This window comes from Sus scrofa, chromosome 14 (genome assembly GCF_000003025.6).
Source record: "Sus scrofa isolate TJ Tabasco breed Duroc chromosome 14, Sscrofa11.1, whole genome shotgun sequence".
Lineage (NCBI taxonomy): Eukaryota > Metazoa > Chordata > Mammalia > Artiodactyla > Suidae > Sus > Sus scrofa.
Window position 1 is genome coordinate 30,052,325 of NC_010456.5, and position 17,283 is coordinate 30,069,607.

General features: G+C 43.5%; 1 protein-coding gene across 10 annotated transcripts in view; it reads right to left on the reverse strand.

The window, feature by feature from the left end:
• Positions 1-14,314, reverse strand: part of CCDC62 (coiled-coil domain containing 62) — a 38,078-nt gene extending 23,764 nt beyond the window's left edge. The window contains exons 1-6 of one of the 10 annotated variants that reach the window (XM_021074080.1): positions 13,734-14,314; positions 13,092-13,246; positions 10,454-10,826; positions 7,655-7,821; positions 3,906-4,007; positions 1,726-1,897 (exon numbers count right to left, since the gene is read on the reverse strand). In XM_021074080.1, coding sequence (XP_020929739.1) covers positions 1,726-1,897; positions 3,906-4,007; positions 7,655-7,821; positions 10,454-10,499 — 487 coding nt within the window. In that variant the 5' untranslated portion in view covers positions 10,500-10,826; positions 13,092-13,246; positions 13,734-14,314. Of the gene's footprint in view, positions 1-1,725; positions 1,898-3,905; positions 4,008-7,654; positions 7,822-10,453; positions 10,827-12,978; positions 13,034-13,091; positions 13,514-13,733 lie in introns of those variants that run through there. The other 9 variants (XM_013982800.2, XM_021074075.1, XM_013982802.2 and 6 more) reach the window with 9 other exon arrangements.

Below are 17,283 nucleotides of genomic sequence, written 5' to 3' on the forward strand. Positions count from 1 at the left end.
CTGATTACGGTTTTAGCTGGAGCTACAAATGGAGACAAAATTATGATCTGCCACCACTGAGGGCATCCTAAGAACAAGACTTTAGTAGGTGGAGTCTTTTAAATTAAGCCTGCTACCATAATCTTTCATGATTTCAGGAGTTCCCATCGTGGCTCAGTGGTTAACAAACCCGACTAGTATCCATGAGGACTCGGGTTTGATCCCTGGCCTTGCTTAGTGAGTTAAGGATCTGGCATTGCTGTAAGCTGTGGTGTAGGTTGCAGACACGGCTCGGATCCCATGTTGCTGTGGCTGTGGTGTAGGCCAGCAGCTGTAGCTCCAGTTCGATCCCTAGCCTGGAAACTTCCATATGCCACAGGCATGGCCCTAAAAAAGAAAAAAAAAAAAAAGACCAAAAAAGAAAACTTCAAGTAGTAGAAAAATAAACGGTGGAGTTACTGTGGGAATGAAAATGGAAAAGGAGGATGCAAAAGGAATTTTTAAAAATAAAACCTGCACCAAAATGCCACTCTGGTAGTTTGTGCAGTTAGTGGTAACTCCTCATCCTCACTTTTTTGGCAGTTCCTGCCACAAAAGGGGCAGAGACTATCTCCCCACTTCCTGACTCTGGGCTCAGCCTGGCTCGCTTTGGCCAACAGGATGAGGGGGACATGATGGGGTACCAGGTCCTCACATCTTTCTGCTGCTTCTCTTCAGCCTCTGCCTTCACCGTGGGAAGAAATGCCCAGGCTGGCTGACAGGGAGGGGAAGACGGGATACAGGAAGCCGAGCAGCCCCAGGGGAGCAGCTCAGCTGGGCCCAACAGAGATCAGCCCATTCCCATGTGGCTTCCAGATACATGAGTTTAGCAAATGCTCCTGGCTGCATGCCACTGAGATATGGTTGCTGGTTGCTATAGAGCATTCATGGCCATAGCTAACTGGTACAGCATAGGCAGTATTATTATTATTATTATTATTTTTGTGTGTCTTTTTACCTTTTCCAGGGCCGCTCCCACGGCATATGGAGGTTCCCAGGCTAGGGGTCGAATGGGAGCTGTAGCCGCCGGCCTACACCAGAGCCATAGCAACGCGGGATCCGAGCCGCGTCCGCAACCTACACCACAGCTCATGGCAACACTGGATCCATCCTTAACCCACTGATCGAGGCCAGGGATTGAACCCTCAACCTCATGGTTCCTAGTCAGATTCGTTAACCACTGCGCCACGACGGGAACTCCAGGATTATTTTAAAAACACAATGCAGGAGCTCCCATCGTGGCGCAGTGGTTAACGAATCCGACTAGGAACCATGAGGTCGCGGGTTCGGTCCCTGCCCTTGCTCAGTGGGTTAACGATCCGGCGTTGCCGTGAGCTGTGGTATAGGTTGCAGACGCGGCTCGGATCCTGCGTTGCTGTGGCTCTGGCGTAGGCCAGTGGCTACAGCGCCAATTTGACCCCTAGCCTGGGAACCTCCATGTGCCACGGGAGCGGCCCAAGAAATAGCAAAAAGACAAAAAAATAAATAAATAAATAAAATAAAAATACAATGCATTAAGTAATTTTCCCCAACTGTTATTTATCTCGTAACACAAAAAAGGCAGTATAATTCTATACAAATGAAATGACCATTTTATTTAGGACCTAAAGCCAGCAACGGATCTACTCTCAGTTATAAGATTAAGTGAAGCCAAATGAAGAAATATATTTCTAAGATAAAATGCTTAGATGTATGCCTCTTCCTTACCTTTTAGTTTGTTGACTTCCATCTTAAGTACCTTCAATTTCTGCTTATAATCTTGCTTTTCCTTCACAATACAGGACTCCACCATCTTGGCATCGCGTAAGGCATGCTCTAACAGTTTAAATTTACCTGAACAGTCAGCAATGTGATTGACTGCCTCAATAATGTCTTTGTCCTAAAAAACAAATTTGTGAAAACTGTTACGTAAGATTTTTTAATTCCAATGAATCAATATGAAAAGGATACACTTATTGAGGTTTCATTGTGTACCTGGTTTCATTCCAAGCACTTCCATGTGTAAACTCATTTAATTCTCACAGTAACTGTGAGGTAGGGGTTAGTGTTATCCCCACACAACAGAGGTGCTGATAGTAAATTGGCCATGGTTACACAACTAGTTAGAGGTGAAGCTCCTGAAACCATGCACACACCACCGTAGCTTACTGTCGCAGAAAGTTTAAAACCAAACGTCAGATTACTTATGAAACTAATAGCAAAAGGAGGGCTGGTGGCCCTTGAGGGGGGCTTATTCTCTGAGTTACAGACGAATCTCATAGGGCCCTGCTGTCTCCCTGTTTTTTCAGCTTGTTAAAATGTCAGACTCTAAGACCTGATCCCAAACCTACCCAAATCAGAACTTCTTACTGTTGAAGTGGGTATTTTAATTATATGAGTTATCTGCTTGTTGAAAAGCAATTTATTTATTTATTTTTCTTTTTGGCTGTGCCCACAGCATGCAGAAGTTCCCTGGGCCAGGAATGGAACCCCTGCCACTGCAATAAACAAAGCCATAGCAGTGACCACACTGGATCCGTAATCTGCTGCACCATCAGGGAACTCCAAAAATCAATTTAAATAAGACCTGAAAGTGTAAAAGTAATACATAAAAGTACTCCCCTTCCTCTACTCACATGGAATAAATGTTAGCAAGTTTTACCTTTGCTTAAGGAAAAGGTTTACACTATAACTTCATACATGCATTCCTAAAACACTTCACTGTTTGCACATCTCACATTAAGAGGACTTATGGGAAAATACAGTTGGGACGGACCATTCAAAAACAGATGGAACTTTGTCATCAGACCCTCAGCAAAAAACAGTAGTCCTATTGAGTATATGAACAGTTAAACAAACTCCTATTATACCAACATCACTCGTCTATTCATCTGTGGTCCAACACATGTTTTAGCCAACAGAAGAAACTGTTTATCAATCACTGTTTACGGAATGTTAGTGACCATATCAACTGCTTAAGTGCTAAGTTTTCTTCTCAACTAAAAAAAAAACATTAATATGTTGGAGTTCCCGTCGTGGTGCAGTGGTTAACGAATCCGACTAGGAACCATGAGGTTGCGGGTTAGATCCCTGGCCTTGCTCAGTGAGTTAAGGATCTGGCGTTGCCATGAGCTGTGGTGTAGGTTGCAGACGTGGCTCGGATCCCATGCTGCTGTGGCTCTGGTGTAGGCCGGTGGCTACAGCTCCGATTAGACCCCTAGCCTGGGAACCTCCATATGCCGCAGAAGCAGGTCAAGAAATGGCAAAAAAAAAAAAAAAAAAAAAAAAAAGACAAAAAAAATTAATATGTGATCTGATTGCCAACGGCGATTTTTTTTTTTTTTTTTTTTGGTCTTTTTAGGGTCGTATCCGAAGCACATGGAAGTTCCCAGGCTAGAAGTCAAATTGGAGCTATAGCTGCCGGCCTACACCACAGCTACTGCATTGCCATACCTGAGATGCATCTGTGACCTACACCACAGCTCACAGCAACGCCGGATCCTTAACCCACTGAGCAAGGCCAGGGATCAAACCCAAGTCCTCACAGATTCTAGTTGGATTCATTACCACTGAGCTACAACAGGAACTTCCACCAATGACCTTATGAGACCTAGTAATGGATACCTTAGAGGAAAACAAGTTAATCCACGCCTGCGGTGGGCCTTGGAGACAGAGACCCTCATTGCAGTCCTATCTTCTCTCAATGCCTTGGGGGCATCATTTTTTTGGGGGGGCATCATTTTAAACTTGTCTCCCTCATTTCTAAAAGCAGAATTTAAAAAAAAAGAGCAACACTGATAGCCCAACCTACCTCAGGAGCTGTGGGACTTCAGTGAGATAATGCACGTGACTATATGTTAGAGCCCACAGAGCGCCTGGCAAATGGAGGTGTGGTTATTCCGAATTACCTTTAGCTTTATCATGGTGGTAAGAGCCTGTTCTCGAGCTTGCAGTTGACCCACCTGAGCAGAAAGTTCCACTAATGTGTTGCTGAGATTTTCATTTCTAGCCTATGAGGGAACAATAGAAAATACTGATTGAGTCATTTAGAAGCTTTCATTACTCTCCCCAGCCACAATCCATGCTCATTCTTCCGTTTTTTCTTTGTTTAAGGTTTTTAGTAACAAAATGGGCCAAGTAAGCAGTTGTCAAAAAGGAACACAAATATCTATTTCTCCATTATCTGTAGCATCCTCTCATAACTTGTGTTTGCCCTACTGAATTCTATCAGTTATGCTTATAAACATGTCTCTTCCCTAATATCTTTTTTGTATAATTCTAAGTTGGCAAGAAAGAAGAATATGAATGAATGAATGAAAACTGGATTAGTAAGAGATTTCCTTTGCTAAAATAAAGTAGCATTTGTGAACATCTGTGCATTTTTTTTTAACACTATGTTGAAATAACTTCATGGAGTTCCTGTCATGGCTCAGTGAAAATGAACCTGACCAGTATCCGTGAGGATGTGGGTTTGATTTCTGGCCCTACTCAGTGGGTTAAGGATCCAGCATTGCTGTGGCTGTGGTGTAGGCCAGCAGCTGCAGCTCCAATTTAACCCCTAGCTGGGAACCTCCATATGCCACAGATGTGGCCCTAAAAAGAAAAAAATAATAACTTCATATTGGCGCATTTTTATAGTGGAGTATTCTTATTTATCAGGGCTTTTTTATTTTTTTTATTCTTTTAATTTTTTTTTGTCTTTTGTCATTTTAGGGCCGCTCCCTCGGCATACGAAGGTTCCCGGGCCAGGGGTCTAATCAGAGCTACAGCTGCCGGCCTATACCACAGCCACAGCAATGCCAGATCTGAGCCACGTCTGTGACCTACACCACAGCTCATGGCAAAGCCGGATCCTTAACCTCCTGAGTGAGGCCAGGGATCGAACCGCAACCTCATGGTTCCTAGTCGGATTCATTAACAACTGCACCACGACAGAAACTCCTATCAGGGCTTTTTTTAAACCACTGATCTGTACTTGATATATTTTGTTCATAATGTGTTTATTGGTTAGGAAAAAAAAATCAGCCTTTTTAAAAGATATCTTTAGGAGTCCCCGATGTGGTGTGGTGGGTTAAGAATCTGACTGCAGCAGCTCAGGTTGCTGCGGAGGCACAGGTTTGATCCTCAGCCCAGCGCAGTGGATTAAGGGATAATGCATTGCTGTAGCATAGATCACAGCGGTGGCTGAGATTCAATCCCTGGCCTAGGAACTTTCATATGCTGCAGGTGTGGCCATAAAAACAAAACAAAAAAACATGAAAGAGATCTTCATGGAGGAAACTTAAATCTGTATTAGTAACTGAAAGAAGCCAATCTGAAACGAATCATATATACTATAAGATTCTAACTATATAATAATCTGGAGAAAGGCAAAACTATGTAAACAGTAAAGAGATCAGTGGTTGTCAGGGGTTCTGAGGGAGAGGGATGGAGCAGAGAGGGTTTCTCGGCTAATGAAACTATTTTGTGTGATATTACAATGGTGGATACAAATCAATATGTGTCAAAACCCACACAGTGTACAACACGAAAAGTAAATCCTAATGTAAACTATGGACCTTGCATGACAATGAGGTTCAGTGTAGATTCTCTGATTACAACAAATGTACTACTCTGGTACTGGGGGAGGCTGGGGGAGGGGGCAGGGGTCTGTGACAAAGTTCTGTACACCACACTCAATTTTGCTATGGACCTAAAACTGCTCTAAAAAATAAAGTTCATTCGTTAAAACAATCTTCCTGGAGTTTCCGTTGTGGCTCAGTGGTAACAAACCTGATTAGTATCCATGAGGAAGCAGGTTCGATCCCTGGCCTCACTCAGTGGGTTAAGGATCCGGCGTTGCGTTGCCGTGAGCTGTGATGTAGGTCAGAGACTCAACGCTCAAATCTGGCATTGCTGTGGCTGTGCCGTAGGCCAGTAGCTACAGATTCCACTCGACTCCTAAACTGGAAACCTCTATATGCCACAGGTGCGGCCCTAAAATCACAAAAAAAAAACACAAAATCTTCCTGTTAATGACTGAACTGCACTCCTCCTCCCACCAATGCTTATGTAGAAGCCCTAACCTCTAATGTGATGGTATGTCGGGGTGGAGCCTTTGAGAGATAATTAGGTTTAGATGAGGTCATGATGGCATTAGTGTCCCCATAATACCCCAGAGAACTTGTTCACATGCTCTCTCTCTTGCCCTGCCAAATAAGGACACAGTAATAAGGTGGCCATCTACAAGCCAAGAAGACAGCCCTCACCAGAAACTGACCATATCAGCACCCTGATCTTGAACTTCTAGCCTGCAGAACTGTAAGGAAAAAAATGTCTGTTGTTGTAGCCCCCTAGTCTACAGTCTTTTGTTATGGCAGCTCAACCCAACACACTTCCAGTATTTATTTGGCTAGTTATCTATTTTTGTCTTTTTAGGGCCGTACCTGAGCATATGGAGGTTCCCAGTTCCCAGGTGAGGGGTCAAATTGGAGCTGTAGCCATCAGCCTACATCATAGTCACAGCAACGCCAGATCCAAGCCACATCTGTGACTTACACCACAGCTCATGGCCATGCTGGATCCTTAACCCACTGATCGAGTACAGGGATCAAAATTGCGTCCTCAAGGATGCTAGTTTAGCTTGTGAACTGCTGAGCCAAATTTTTTTTTTTTTTTTTTTTTTTGGATGCACCTGTGGCATGTGGAACTAGGCCAGAGATCAAACTCAAGCAACAGCAGGGATATCACTAGGCCACTGGGGAACTCCCACACTTCCATTTTTTAATTCAACAAATCAAGAAATTCCAAAGTAGTTTTTACTTATTTTATGACTAGAAACTGTACAGTGTAATCTGGAAAAAAAAAAGACATAAAATAAAATCTATTATTAGGAATTATTAGGACTCACTATATTACCAAGATCTATACTGAGTATCATTATGAAACAAGAATATGGAGCCTATAACCAAAAAAAAAAAAAGAAAGAAAAGAGAAAGAAAATCTTCCTCTCTGTGTCTCTCAAAATGCATGAGCTCAAAAAATATCTAATTACTCACCAGTTAGAACTGAAAACTGAAACACTACTCTTACAGATTTTCCCAAAAGGCCAACAATGACGTAGATATTTGTCTTATCAGATTAGACTCAGTTATTTAGAAAGCATAATTTCAAGCTACTTGCTGATCCTTATCTCAGACTTTGAGAAAGGGTTTCTAAAATAACCCATTGTCAGAGTTTCTGCTGTGGCCCAACGAGATCAGCGTCTCTGCAGCTCCCGGATACAGGTTCGATCCCCAACCCAGTGGGTCTAAGGATCCAGCATTGCTGTAGCTGTGGAGTAGGTTGAAATTGTGGCTTGGGATATGATCCCTGGCCCAGGAACTCCATATGTCTCAAAATAAAAATAAAATAAAGTAACCCATTGTTGATAAAATGATACATGCTATTAAACCAAATGACCTAACAGTTAGAAAAGGCTTGTAATAACCTTCATCTCCAAGAGAGGAGAGGGCTGGCAGCTAAACAAAGCTCCACAGTGAATACGAAATATGATGATGAATAGACTCTCATTCACACACATATGCATTTTTAATGGAAACATTTATATCTAATCTTTCAGTAACTGAAATACAAACAGCATTTAGGCTAGCAAAGTTTATCTTACAATAAAACCAACCTCAAGATCTTCAGAAAGGAGAGAGGAATGGGTTGCCTTTTGAGCCATTTCCTGAAGTTGTAGCTGAGTCTTTTGAAGAGCAGCTTGGCATTCGATTTGATTGGATTCAAGGGTTTTTACCTTCTTTGTGAGTGACCTAATTATTTCAGTTCTTTTATGTAGTTCACCTGAGGGAAATTTCATCAATAACTTATTCGTGGTCTGATATGAGGCTGAAAATGCATTGTTTTAAAATACATGGTTAAAAAATAAGTGTGCTAAGACATCTTTTACAGGATAATTCTTCTTTTAAAAGTTTTTAGGCGCTTACAGAGTTCCCGCCATGGCTCAGTGGTTAACGAATCCGACTAGGAACCAAGAGGTTGAAGGTTCGATCCCTGGCCTTGCTCAGTGGGTTAAGGATCTGGCATTGCCATGAGCTGTGGTGTAGGTCACAGACGTGGCTCAGATCTGGCGTTGCTGTGGCACTGGCGTAGGCCAGCAGCTGCTCTGATTAGACTCCTAGCCTGGGAGCCGCCATAGGCCGAGGGTTCGGCCCTAGAAAAGGCAAAAAAAAAAAAAGGTTTTTAGGAGTTTGCATCGTGGCTCCGCAGAAACAAATCTGACTAGCATCCATACGGAAGCAGGTTTGATCCCTGGCCTCACTCAGTGGGTTAAGGATCCAGTGTTGCCATGAGCTGTGCCGCAGGTTGAAGACGTGGCTGGGATCTGGCATTGCTGTGGCTGTTGGGTAGGCCGGTGGCTACAGTTCTGATTTAACCCCTAGCCTGGGAACATCCATATGCCGCAGGTGCAGCCCTAAAAAGACAAAAAAAATTTTTATTATGAAACACACAATACTGTGTCCTAGTTGGGAAATAAAACACTATCAGCCCGTGTACAGTATGTCACTTCCTGACGACAGTCTCTAACTTCCCACCTTCCCAATCACCATCCTGATCTTAATCCTTTCCTTGCCTTTTATTATAGTTTTACTACCTATGACCACATCCCTAAAAACTTTTTTTTTTTTTTTTTTTTGCTTTTTAGGGCTGCACTCATGGTACATGAAGGTTCCCAGGCTAGGGGTCCAATCGGAATTACAGCAGCTGGCCACAGCCACGCCAGATCCGAGCCTCATCTGCGACCTACACCACAGCGCACAGCAACACATGATCCTTAACCCACTGATGGAGGACAGGGATCAAACTCTCAACCTCACGATTCCTAGTCGGATTCGTTTCCGCTGTGCCACGACAGAAACTCCCCCCAAAACAGTTTGATCTGAAGCATACATAAGTGGAATTATACTCAATTATTTCTTCTATTTGTTTTTGCTTAGGATTATGACCGTGAGATGTATCCATGTGGCTGTGGGTAACTCCTGTTTGTTCACTGTCGTTGCTATATAATATCATTATATAATTATGCCAAAATTTATGTGCATTCTACTAATGATGGTCATTTGGATTGTTTCCACTTTGTAGCTATTAACAACAACAATATTGCTCTGAATTTTCTTTCTTTTTAGGGCCCCATCTGGGGCATATGGAAGTTCCCAGGCTAGGGATCAAATCGGAGCTGCCGAAGCCACAGCCAAAGCAATGCCAGATCTGAGCCATAACTGTGACCTGTGCTTCAGCTTGCGGCAAGGCCAGATCTTTAACCCACTAAGTGAGAGCAGGGATTGAACCTGCATCATCATAGACACTGTGTTTTTTGGGTTCTAAACCCTCTGAACCAAGACAGGAACTCCTTGAATATTCTTTTTTTTTCTTTTTCAGCAACCCCTGAGGCACAGAGAAGTTCCCAGGTCAGGGACCAAATCCAAGCCAAAGCTGCAGCCTATGCCACAGCTGCAGCAACACTGGATTCTTAACCCACTGTACCAAAAGCAGGAACCCCTGAATATTCTTGCAGATGCATATTGGTGCATTTTTGCAATTGATACTCCAAATGTGGCTCCTTGAGCTACAGCACTGATGTTATCTGGGAACTTGTTAGAAACTGCAGACTTTTAGGCCCCAGACCTATTGTATCACAATTTATGTATTAACAAGGTCCTTAGGTAACTCATATGCATCTGAAAGTGTGAGTGTATTTCCTAGAAATGGAAATGCTGGGCCATAAGCCATGTATTGCTTCAACTTTACCAGAACTGTTAAATGATTTTCCAAAGTAGTTGTACCAACTGACACTCCCACCAGCAGTGAATGAGCTTTCTCTTGCTCCATATTTTTACCAATACCTGATATTTTCTGCCCGTCTCATAAGTGTAAAGAGGCCTCATTATGGTTTTAATTTGCATTTCCCTAATTACAAATGAGAATGAGAACTTTTTGGTATATTTACTGACCACTCATTTCGCTTCCATGAAATGCCCATTCGAGTGTCTTGCTCATCTTTAAACCAGATATTGGAGTTCTCTTGTGGTTCAGTGGGTTAAGGTGCAAGTGTTGTCATTGTTGTGGCTTGGGTCACTGCTGTGGCATGGGTTCAATTCCTGGTCTGGGAACTTCCACATGACTCAGGTGTGGCCAAAATGAATAAGAGGGCATAAAAGGAAATTTTCGTGAGTCATTTTTGAGACTGCTCTAATTTTAAAAAATGACCATTTTAGGTATTCGAGATCAAGTTCAATACCAAAAGTTTAAAGTCTCTGAGTCAGTTCAAGAGAAATGGCTAGTCCTGTGGCATCTTCATTTATATTCTAGCCCAAAATGAATTTCTTAAAGGCTCCCTCTTGACTCCATGTTGACTGGAGTTCTCCTAGCACTCTTTCTCCAGTTAAGTACTTTGCTTGCCCTACTTTTAACTCACTCTGTGTTTGTCTGTTTGGTTGTGAGTGTTGGTGAAGTCCTCCCATCTTCAGTTACAATAAGCTCCAGGACAATAGGGATTGTATTGAGATGTTCCTTCTCTATCTTTCCTGTGAGCCCTTGTAATGAATGTGTTGTCATAGACAAGTGCATGACGGATGTTGCTGGATGTCTGTCTGACCTTCTAACTTGCTGCAACGTTCTTCCAAAGTCAACACTTTCTGCCGATCCTCTTCCCACGAAAGAAGTTGTCTCTGATGTACTGCAACCATATCATTGAGCTCTTTATCTCGATCTTTTAATTCTCCAATGAGCAGCTGCAGCTCTTTCCGTTGTTTCTCGATAGTGGAAATCTCAATTTCTGACCCGGTGTTCTAAACATAGAAAGTGGCTTTATGTCAAAATAAAACTAATCAACACAAATCGGCCAAAGTATATTTTCCAAACAACAGTATCTTCTTTTCCTGTCAATTCAAGGTAGTTTAACTATGTTTTATTCATTGATAACAAGTTCACATCTACTGTGCACCCTGCCTCAATCATTTCTGTCATGCCATATTCACCACTCTTAAAATGTTGGACCAATTTATAAAACTCTACTAGTTAATCACAACAAATTCAGTTCTGCATTTTATTCTTTGCTCTTAGCCCTCTCATATCAATCAACAATTCTAGAGCAATCAAGTAAAGGGAAACAGGAAATAATTACTGCTTAAATGTAACTGGTCCAAACTCAACATATCTACTTATATTTTGTAAAGGAAAAATTTCAAATATACACATAAGACAAGAGAATAGTACAATAAATTTCCATTTGCTCAGTACCTAGATTGCACCACTATCAAGATTTTGGCACCTCTGTTTCAACCTTCCTTTCTTTTTCTTTCTTTCTTTTTTTTTGGTTGGGCTTTGCAGAAGGCAGAAGTTCCCAGACCAGGGATCAAATTGGCACCACAGCCTCAAACTAAGCTGCAGCTGCCAGAGCGCCAGATCCGTAACACACTGTGCCAGGCCAGGGGTCGAACCTGAGTGCCAGGGTTTCCTAAACACTGCCAATTTCGCTGCGCCACAGCAGGAGCTCCAAGAAATGGAAACTTTTTTTTTTAGGGCTGCACCTGTGGCATATGGAGGTTCCCAGGCTAGGGGTCCAATCAGAGCTGCGGCTGCCAGCCTGGCCTACACCACAGGCACAGCAACGCCAGATCCAAGTCGTGTCTGCAACTTATACCACAGCTCAAAGCAATGCCAGATCCTTAACCCACAGAGAGGGGCCAGGGATCTAACCTGAATCATCATGGATACTAGTCATACTTGTTTTCGATGACCTAAGATGGGAACTCCTGAAATGGAAACTTTTATACCAGCCAACCTAAGGATTATAACCTGGAAGACAGTCTTTCTGAAAGCTCTGAGGGCTGTTCTGCCTGTAAGATGTCGAGGAATGTTTTCAAGACAAAGGATTATAGATAAATAATACATTGACCTTTACAGAGTCCAGATCTGTGCGTACAAGGTGAGTCACTACCTGACCCCTTATAGGATTGAGAAAAGACTGTTATCTTCTAAGGTGTAAACCTACTGGTGCCAGGAGAAAACTGTTTTTGGGGGCGGGGGGCAAGTAAGCATTCCTGTCTTCTAAAGAGATCTAGTTAATGTATAATGCAGATACATTATGTACACTAAAGTGGAGGAGGTAGTGGCTCAAATGGGAGAAGAAACTTTATGTTAAATTTTTCTTATCCTGCCTCAAAATAATTTTGTGGGAGTTCCTGTTGTGGTGCAGTAGAAACGAATCTGACTAGGAACCATGAGGTTGTGACTTCGATTCCTGGCCTTGCTCAGTGGGTTAAGGATCTGGTGTTGCGGTGAGCTGTGGTGTAGGTTGCAGACTCGGCTCAGATCTGATGCGGCTGTGGCTGTGGTGTAGGCTGGCAGTTGTAACTCTGATTAGCCTGGGAACCTCCATATGCCGAGGGTGCGGGCTTAAAAACCAAAAAATAATAATAATAATTTTGTTTCATCATAAGCAATCCAACAAACATTAATTATTATTGTTATATTATTATTAAGATTGTAAGTCACATTTCAAAGTACAATACTGTCTGCATCTATGAAATAAATAGCTGAAAAACAAAAACGAAACAATCACTATGCTCTACTCTGAAACTAACACAATATTGTAAATCAACTGTACTTCAATTAAAAAAAAAAACTGAAAGTGTTACTTTAAGAATTCTATCTTGGAGTTCCCGTCATAGCTCAGTGGTTAACGAATCCGACTAGGAACCATGAGGTTGCAAGTTCGAATCCTGGCCTTGTTCAGCGGGTTAAGGATCTGGTGTTGCCGTGAGTTGTGGTGTAGGTCGCAGGCCGCGGCTCGGATCCCAGCTCGGATCCCACGTTGCTGTGGCTGTGGCCTAGGCCGGAGGCTACAACTCTGATTAGACCCCTAGCCTGGGAACCTCCATATGCCGCTGGAGCGGCCCTAGAAAAAGGCAAAAAGACCAAAAAAATAAAAAAATCTACCTTACAAACAGTAATTTAAAGTTCACCAGGAGCCCATGTACATCACTACTGCTTTCTGGAAAAATAAAGAATTGCAAATAAATAAAAATGACGAGTGAATTTCAGTTACTTACTAAACAGAGAAAATGGAATTTGGAGTCAAGGGATTCCAAGTCCACAAACTTGAATTCCAGTCTTTGGTAAGTCATTCACTCACTTATTCATTCCTTCAACATTTAGCGCCATTTTGGGGATACAGCACTGAGCTCACCGGCAAGGAGCACGTATTCTAGTCGAGCAACACAAGCAACAGGCCAAGTGTACACATCCCGTTCAACTCAACCAATACCGGTAAATGCAAATGTCAGACAAGTTTATTTTCAAGACTTTTTAGTAAAATGGATTATAAGAGTGCCGCTCCACTAGCAGGCTGCTGTTAAGCAACGTTAAGGACAGGAAGCGAGAAGGCGTATATAAAGGCAGATCTACAAATGCCCACTGTTACCCTTAAAAAGTGAGCAGCACCTAATGCTCGCCACTCGACTTTGCGCCTGGGCTGAAAAACAAGATTTTATTAAAGGAAACGGATGTGACGCTCCCTCTTCCCTCTACATCCCGAGTATTGTTTTAAGCAGAAACGGTTCCCGAAAAACCAGCCACGTTCGGCCCAGACACACGTTGTCCCCGAGATCTGCCCTCCGCTTCCCACCGACCCGCCGGCGGAAACGGCGAGTCCGCCCGCGGCGGGAGGGAGGCGCCAAGCGGCGGCCGCTCACCTGGCGCCCGGCCAGGAAGGAGGCCGAAGGGTTCATAGGTGTTTCCTCCGCCCCCGGAGAGTCAGTGTGCGCAGCGTCACCTTAGAAACGCCATAGGCGCGCCTGCCCGGAGCGGCGGGGGCCAGCCCCGAGCGCTGGAGCCCCGCGCCCTCGCTGGCCCAAGCAAGCCCGCCTAAACCGCCAGCCCCGCGGAGCGTGCCCGGCCTCCCGGCCTATAGGGTCGCTGAGGGGCCGCCCCGGTTCTCGCGACACCCGGTGGCCGGTTGCGCGATCCCGCGGGAAGCCAGCTCCTACCCGGGCATTTTGTTCTTCCAAATCCGGACCTGGGGGCTCTTGAAAGGCATATCTGACGATGTAAAAGCCATTACCCACCGCCTGCAAAGAACCATCACCCAGGGAATGATAAAGCAACGAATGGCTGTTTCTGCTCCATGATCTCCTGCCAAACTGTGAACACGGTCGTTAGCTGCTGTGTACCCCTGGCATTCAGGCAACAAAGAGACTGGAGGCAGAAGCCAGCCCTGGCAGTTCATAGTCAGCTGCTGACCATCCTAGCAGACAGGCCTAAGCTAAGAATCAGGTGAAAAAAGAAAACAATTTTTTTGGACTCTTGATATAGCTCTTGAATTGCAATGAGAAACTTGACACTTTGTTGTGACAACATTTACTGTTCTGGGTTGAAACTAAGCTTTTTTTTTCTTCTTGGCCCTGCGTGAGGGATGTGGAAGTTCTGGACCAGGGGTTGAACCTGTGCTGCAGCAGCGACCCAAGCTGGCACAGTGACAACGATCCTTAACGCACTGCGCCAGAGGAGAACTCTGATACTAAGCTTTTTTCACCCTTTCTTCTACATTTTATTCTTCATGTTATAATAGGAATTGAACTATACAAAAATAATTGGAGGCGTTTCCACTGTGGCTCTGCAGAAATGAATCTGACTAGCACCCATAAGGACGCAGCTTCAATCCCTGGCCTTGCTCAATGGGTTAAGGATCCAGTGTTGCCATGAGCTGTGGTGTAGGCCAGCAGCTACAGCTCTGATTTGACCCCTAGTGTGGGAACCTCCATATGCCCCAGGAGCAGCGGCCCTAAAAAACCCCAAAAACAGGAGTTCCTGTCGTGGCTCAGTGGTTAACGAATCCGACTAGGAACCATGAAGTTGTGGGTTCGATCCCTGACCTCACTCAGTGGATTAAGGATCCAGCATTGTCATGAGCTGTAGTATAGGTTGCAGACATGGCTCAGATCCTACGTTGCTGTGGCTCTGGCTTAGGCCAGCGGCTACAGCTCCAATTCAACCCCTCGCCTGGGACCCTCCATTTGCCTCAGGAGTGGCCCAAGAAATAGCAAAAAGACAAAAAGACACACACACACACAAAAAAAAAAAATTGGAGTTCCCTGGTGGTGAGGGTTAGATCCCAGCCTGGGAACCACCGCATGCCAGAGAGCACAGCCGAAAAATGAAAAAAGCTTATATTTAACCTCTGATTGTCCACCCACTGCTGCTTAACTTGTAAGATGGCATTCCTGTCAAGACAGATCACCAAACACAGTCTTAATAGTATTTCACCTTTACTTTCTGGTTGACTGTAAATTAGCAAGACACGCCCTTTTGTTTATAAAAGACGATCCGAAAATGAAAAAATAAAATTTGAATTTCTTACTGTGAAGCTTTACTGATTTGGATGACACTTGCATCCTTAGGACAAGGTCATGTTGAGAATGGACAAGACAGTGCCTTCGAACTTAATCGAGAAAGCAAATGCTCTGAGTTCCTGTCGTGGCTCAGCAATAATGAAACCAACTAATATCCATGAGGATGCAGGTTCAGTCCCTGGCCCTGCTTAGTGCGTTAAGGATCTGGCATTGTTGTGAGCTGTGGTGTACGTCCCAGATGCAGCTCAGATCCTGTGTTGCTGTGGCTATGGCGTAGACTGGCAGCTGCAACTCCGATTCAACCCCTAGCCTGAGAACTTCCTTATGCTGCACAGTGGCCTAAAAAGGCAAAAGAAAAAAGAAAGAAAGCAAATGCTGACTAGTTGTTAAAAATGGCCTATCAGTAGCTGATTATGCAGTAACTCTTGGTAGTGGAATGAGAAAAAAAAAAAAAGGAATGTGGTTGAATGTCAGTTTTCCAATTGAGGAGCATTTTAATATTTCACATACTTCTAAAATTTCACCTTTGTAAAATTTGGTATTTTTAGGAAGCTCTAAAATGCCATCGTTCACAAGACAACCACATGCTTAACACTCAACTGTAAGAGTTGAGGTACAGGAAGCAGTAAGAAATGAGGCTGACATTTTAAGATTATGGCTGGTAAATATTAACTGAATATGGTAAGGGATTATTATGACTAGTTGCAAATCAAAAATTTCACTATTTTGGATTCCTGTTGTGGGTGAGCAGGTTAAGGTTCGAGTGCTGTCACTGCTGTGGCTCAGGTTACTGCCAGTTTTGATTCTTGACCCAGGAATTCCCCACATGCCAAGCATGCTGACAAAAAGGAAAACAAAACAAAAAACATAAAGTTAACTTATCAACTTTTAAGAGTGAGAAAGCTACCATGGATTATACCTTAAGAGACAGCTGATTTACTGGGGCTTCTATGTAATAAATAAAAAAGAAGTGTTTTTTTTTTTTTTTCCGTCTATTTAGGGCTGTACACGAAGTATGTAAGTTCCCAGGCTAGGGGTCAAATCAGAGCTACAGCTGCCAGCCTACACCACAGCCACAGCAACTCAGGATCTGAGCCTCGTCTTCGACCTACACCACAGCTCACGGCAACGCTGGATCCTTAACCCACTGAGCAAGGCCAGGGACCGAACCCGCAACCTCATGGTTCCTAGTCGGATTCGTTAACCACTGCGCCACAACAGGAACTCCATCCAGCATCTATTTTTTAAAAATAAATAAAAGACCACCCATCAAAACTGTATTTGGGAGTTCTCGTTGTGACGCAGCAGAAACAAATCTGACTAGGAACCATGAGGTTGCAGGTTCAATCCCTGGCCTTGCTCAGTGAGTTAAGGATCTGGCGTTGCCATGAGCTGTGGTGTAGGTTGCAGATGCAGCTCGGATTGGCATTGCTGTGGCTCTGGCGTAAGCTGGCAACAACAGCTCCGATTGGACCCCTTGCATGGGAACCTCCATTATGCCACAGGTGGGCCCTAAAAAGACAAAAAAACAAACAAAAAACTGTATTTGCATTTGAAGTTGCCATATTGATGGCAACTCTCTTATACATAAAATAAGTCTATTTAAAGGTTAGTATTCTTTTGGAAGTTCTCTGACACAGCGGTTTAAGGATCTGGCATTGTCACTGTAGCAGCTTGAGTTGCTGCTGTGGTGCAAGTTCAATACCTGGCCTAGGAACTTCCACGTGCCACAGGGGTGGGGAAAAAAAAAACATTGTTTTTGCTAAAATACTAGATTGTGAAAGCATTTATTTAATACAAACATACACAGACCATATGAATTAAAATCAATCTTTAAACTACTAGTACATTTTAATCAGAGATTTAACTGTTGCATTTTAAATTTCAGGTAAAA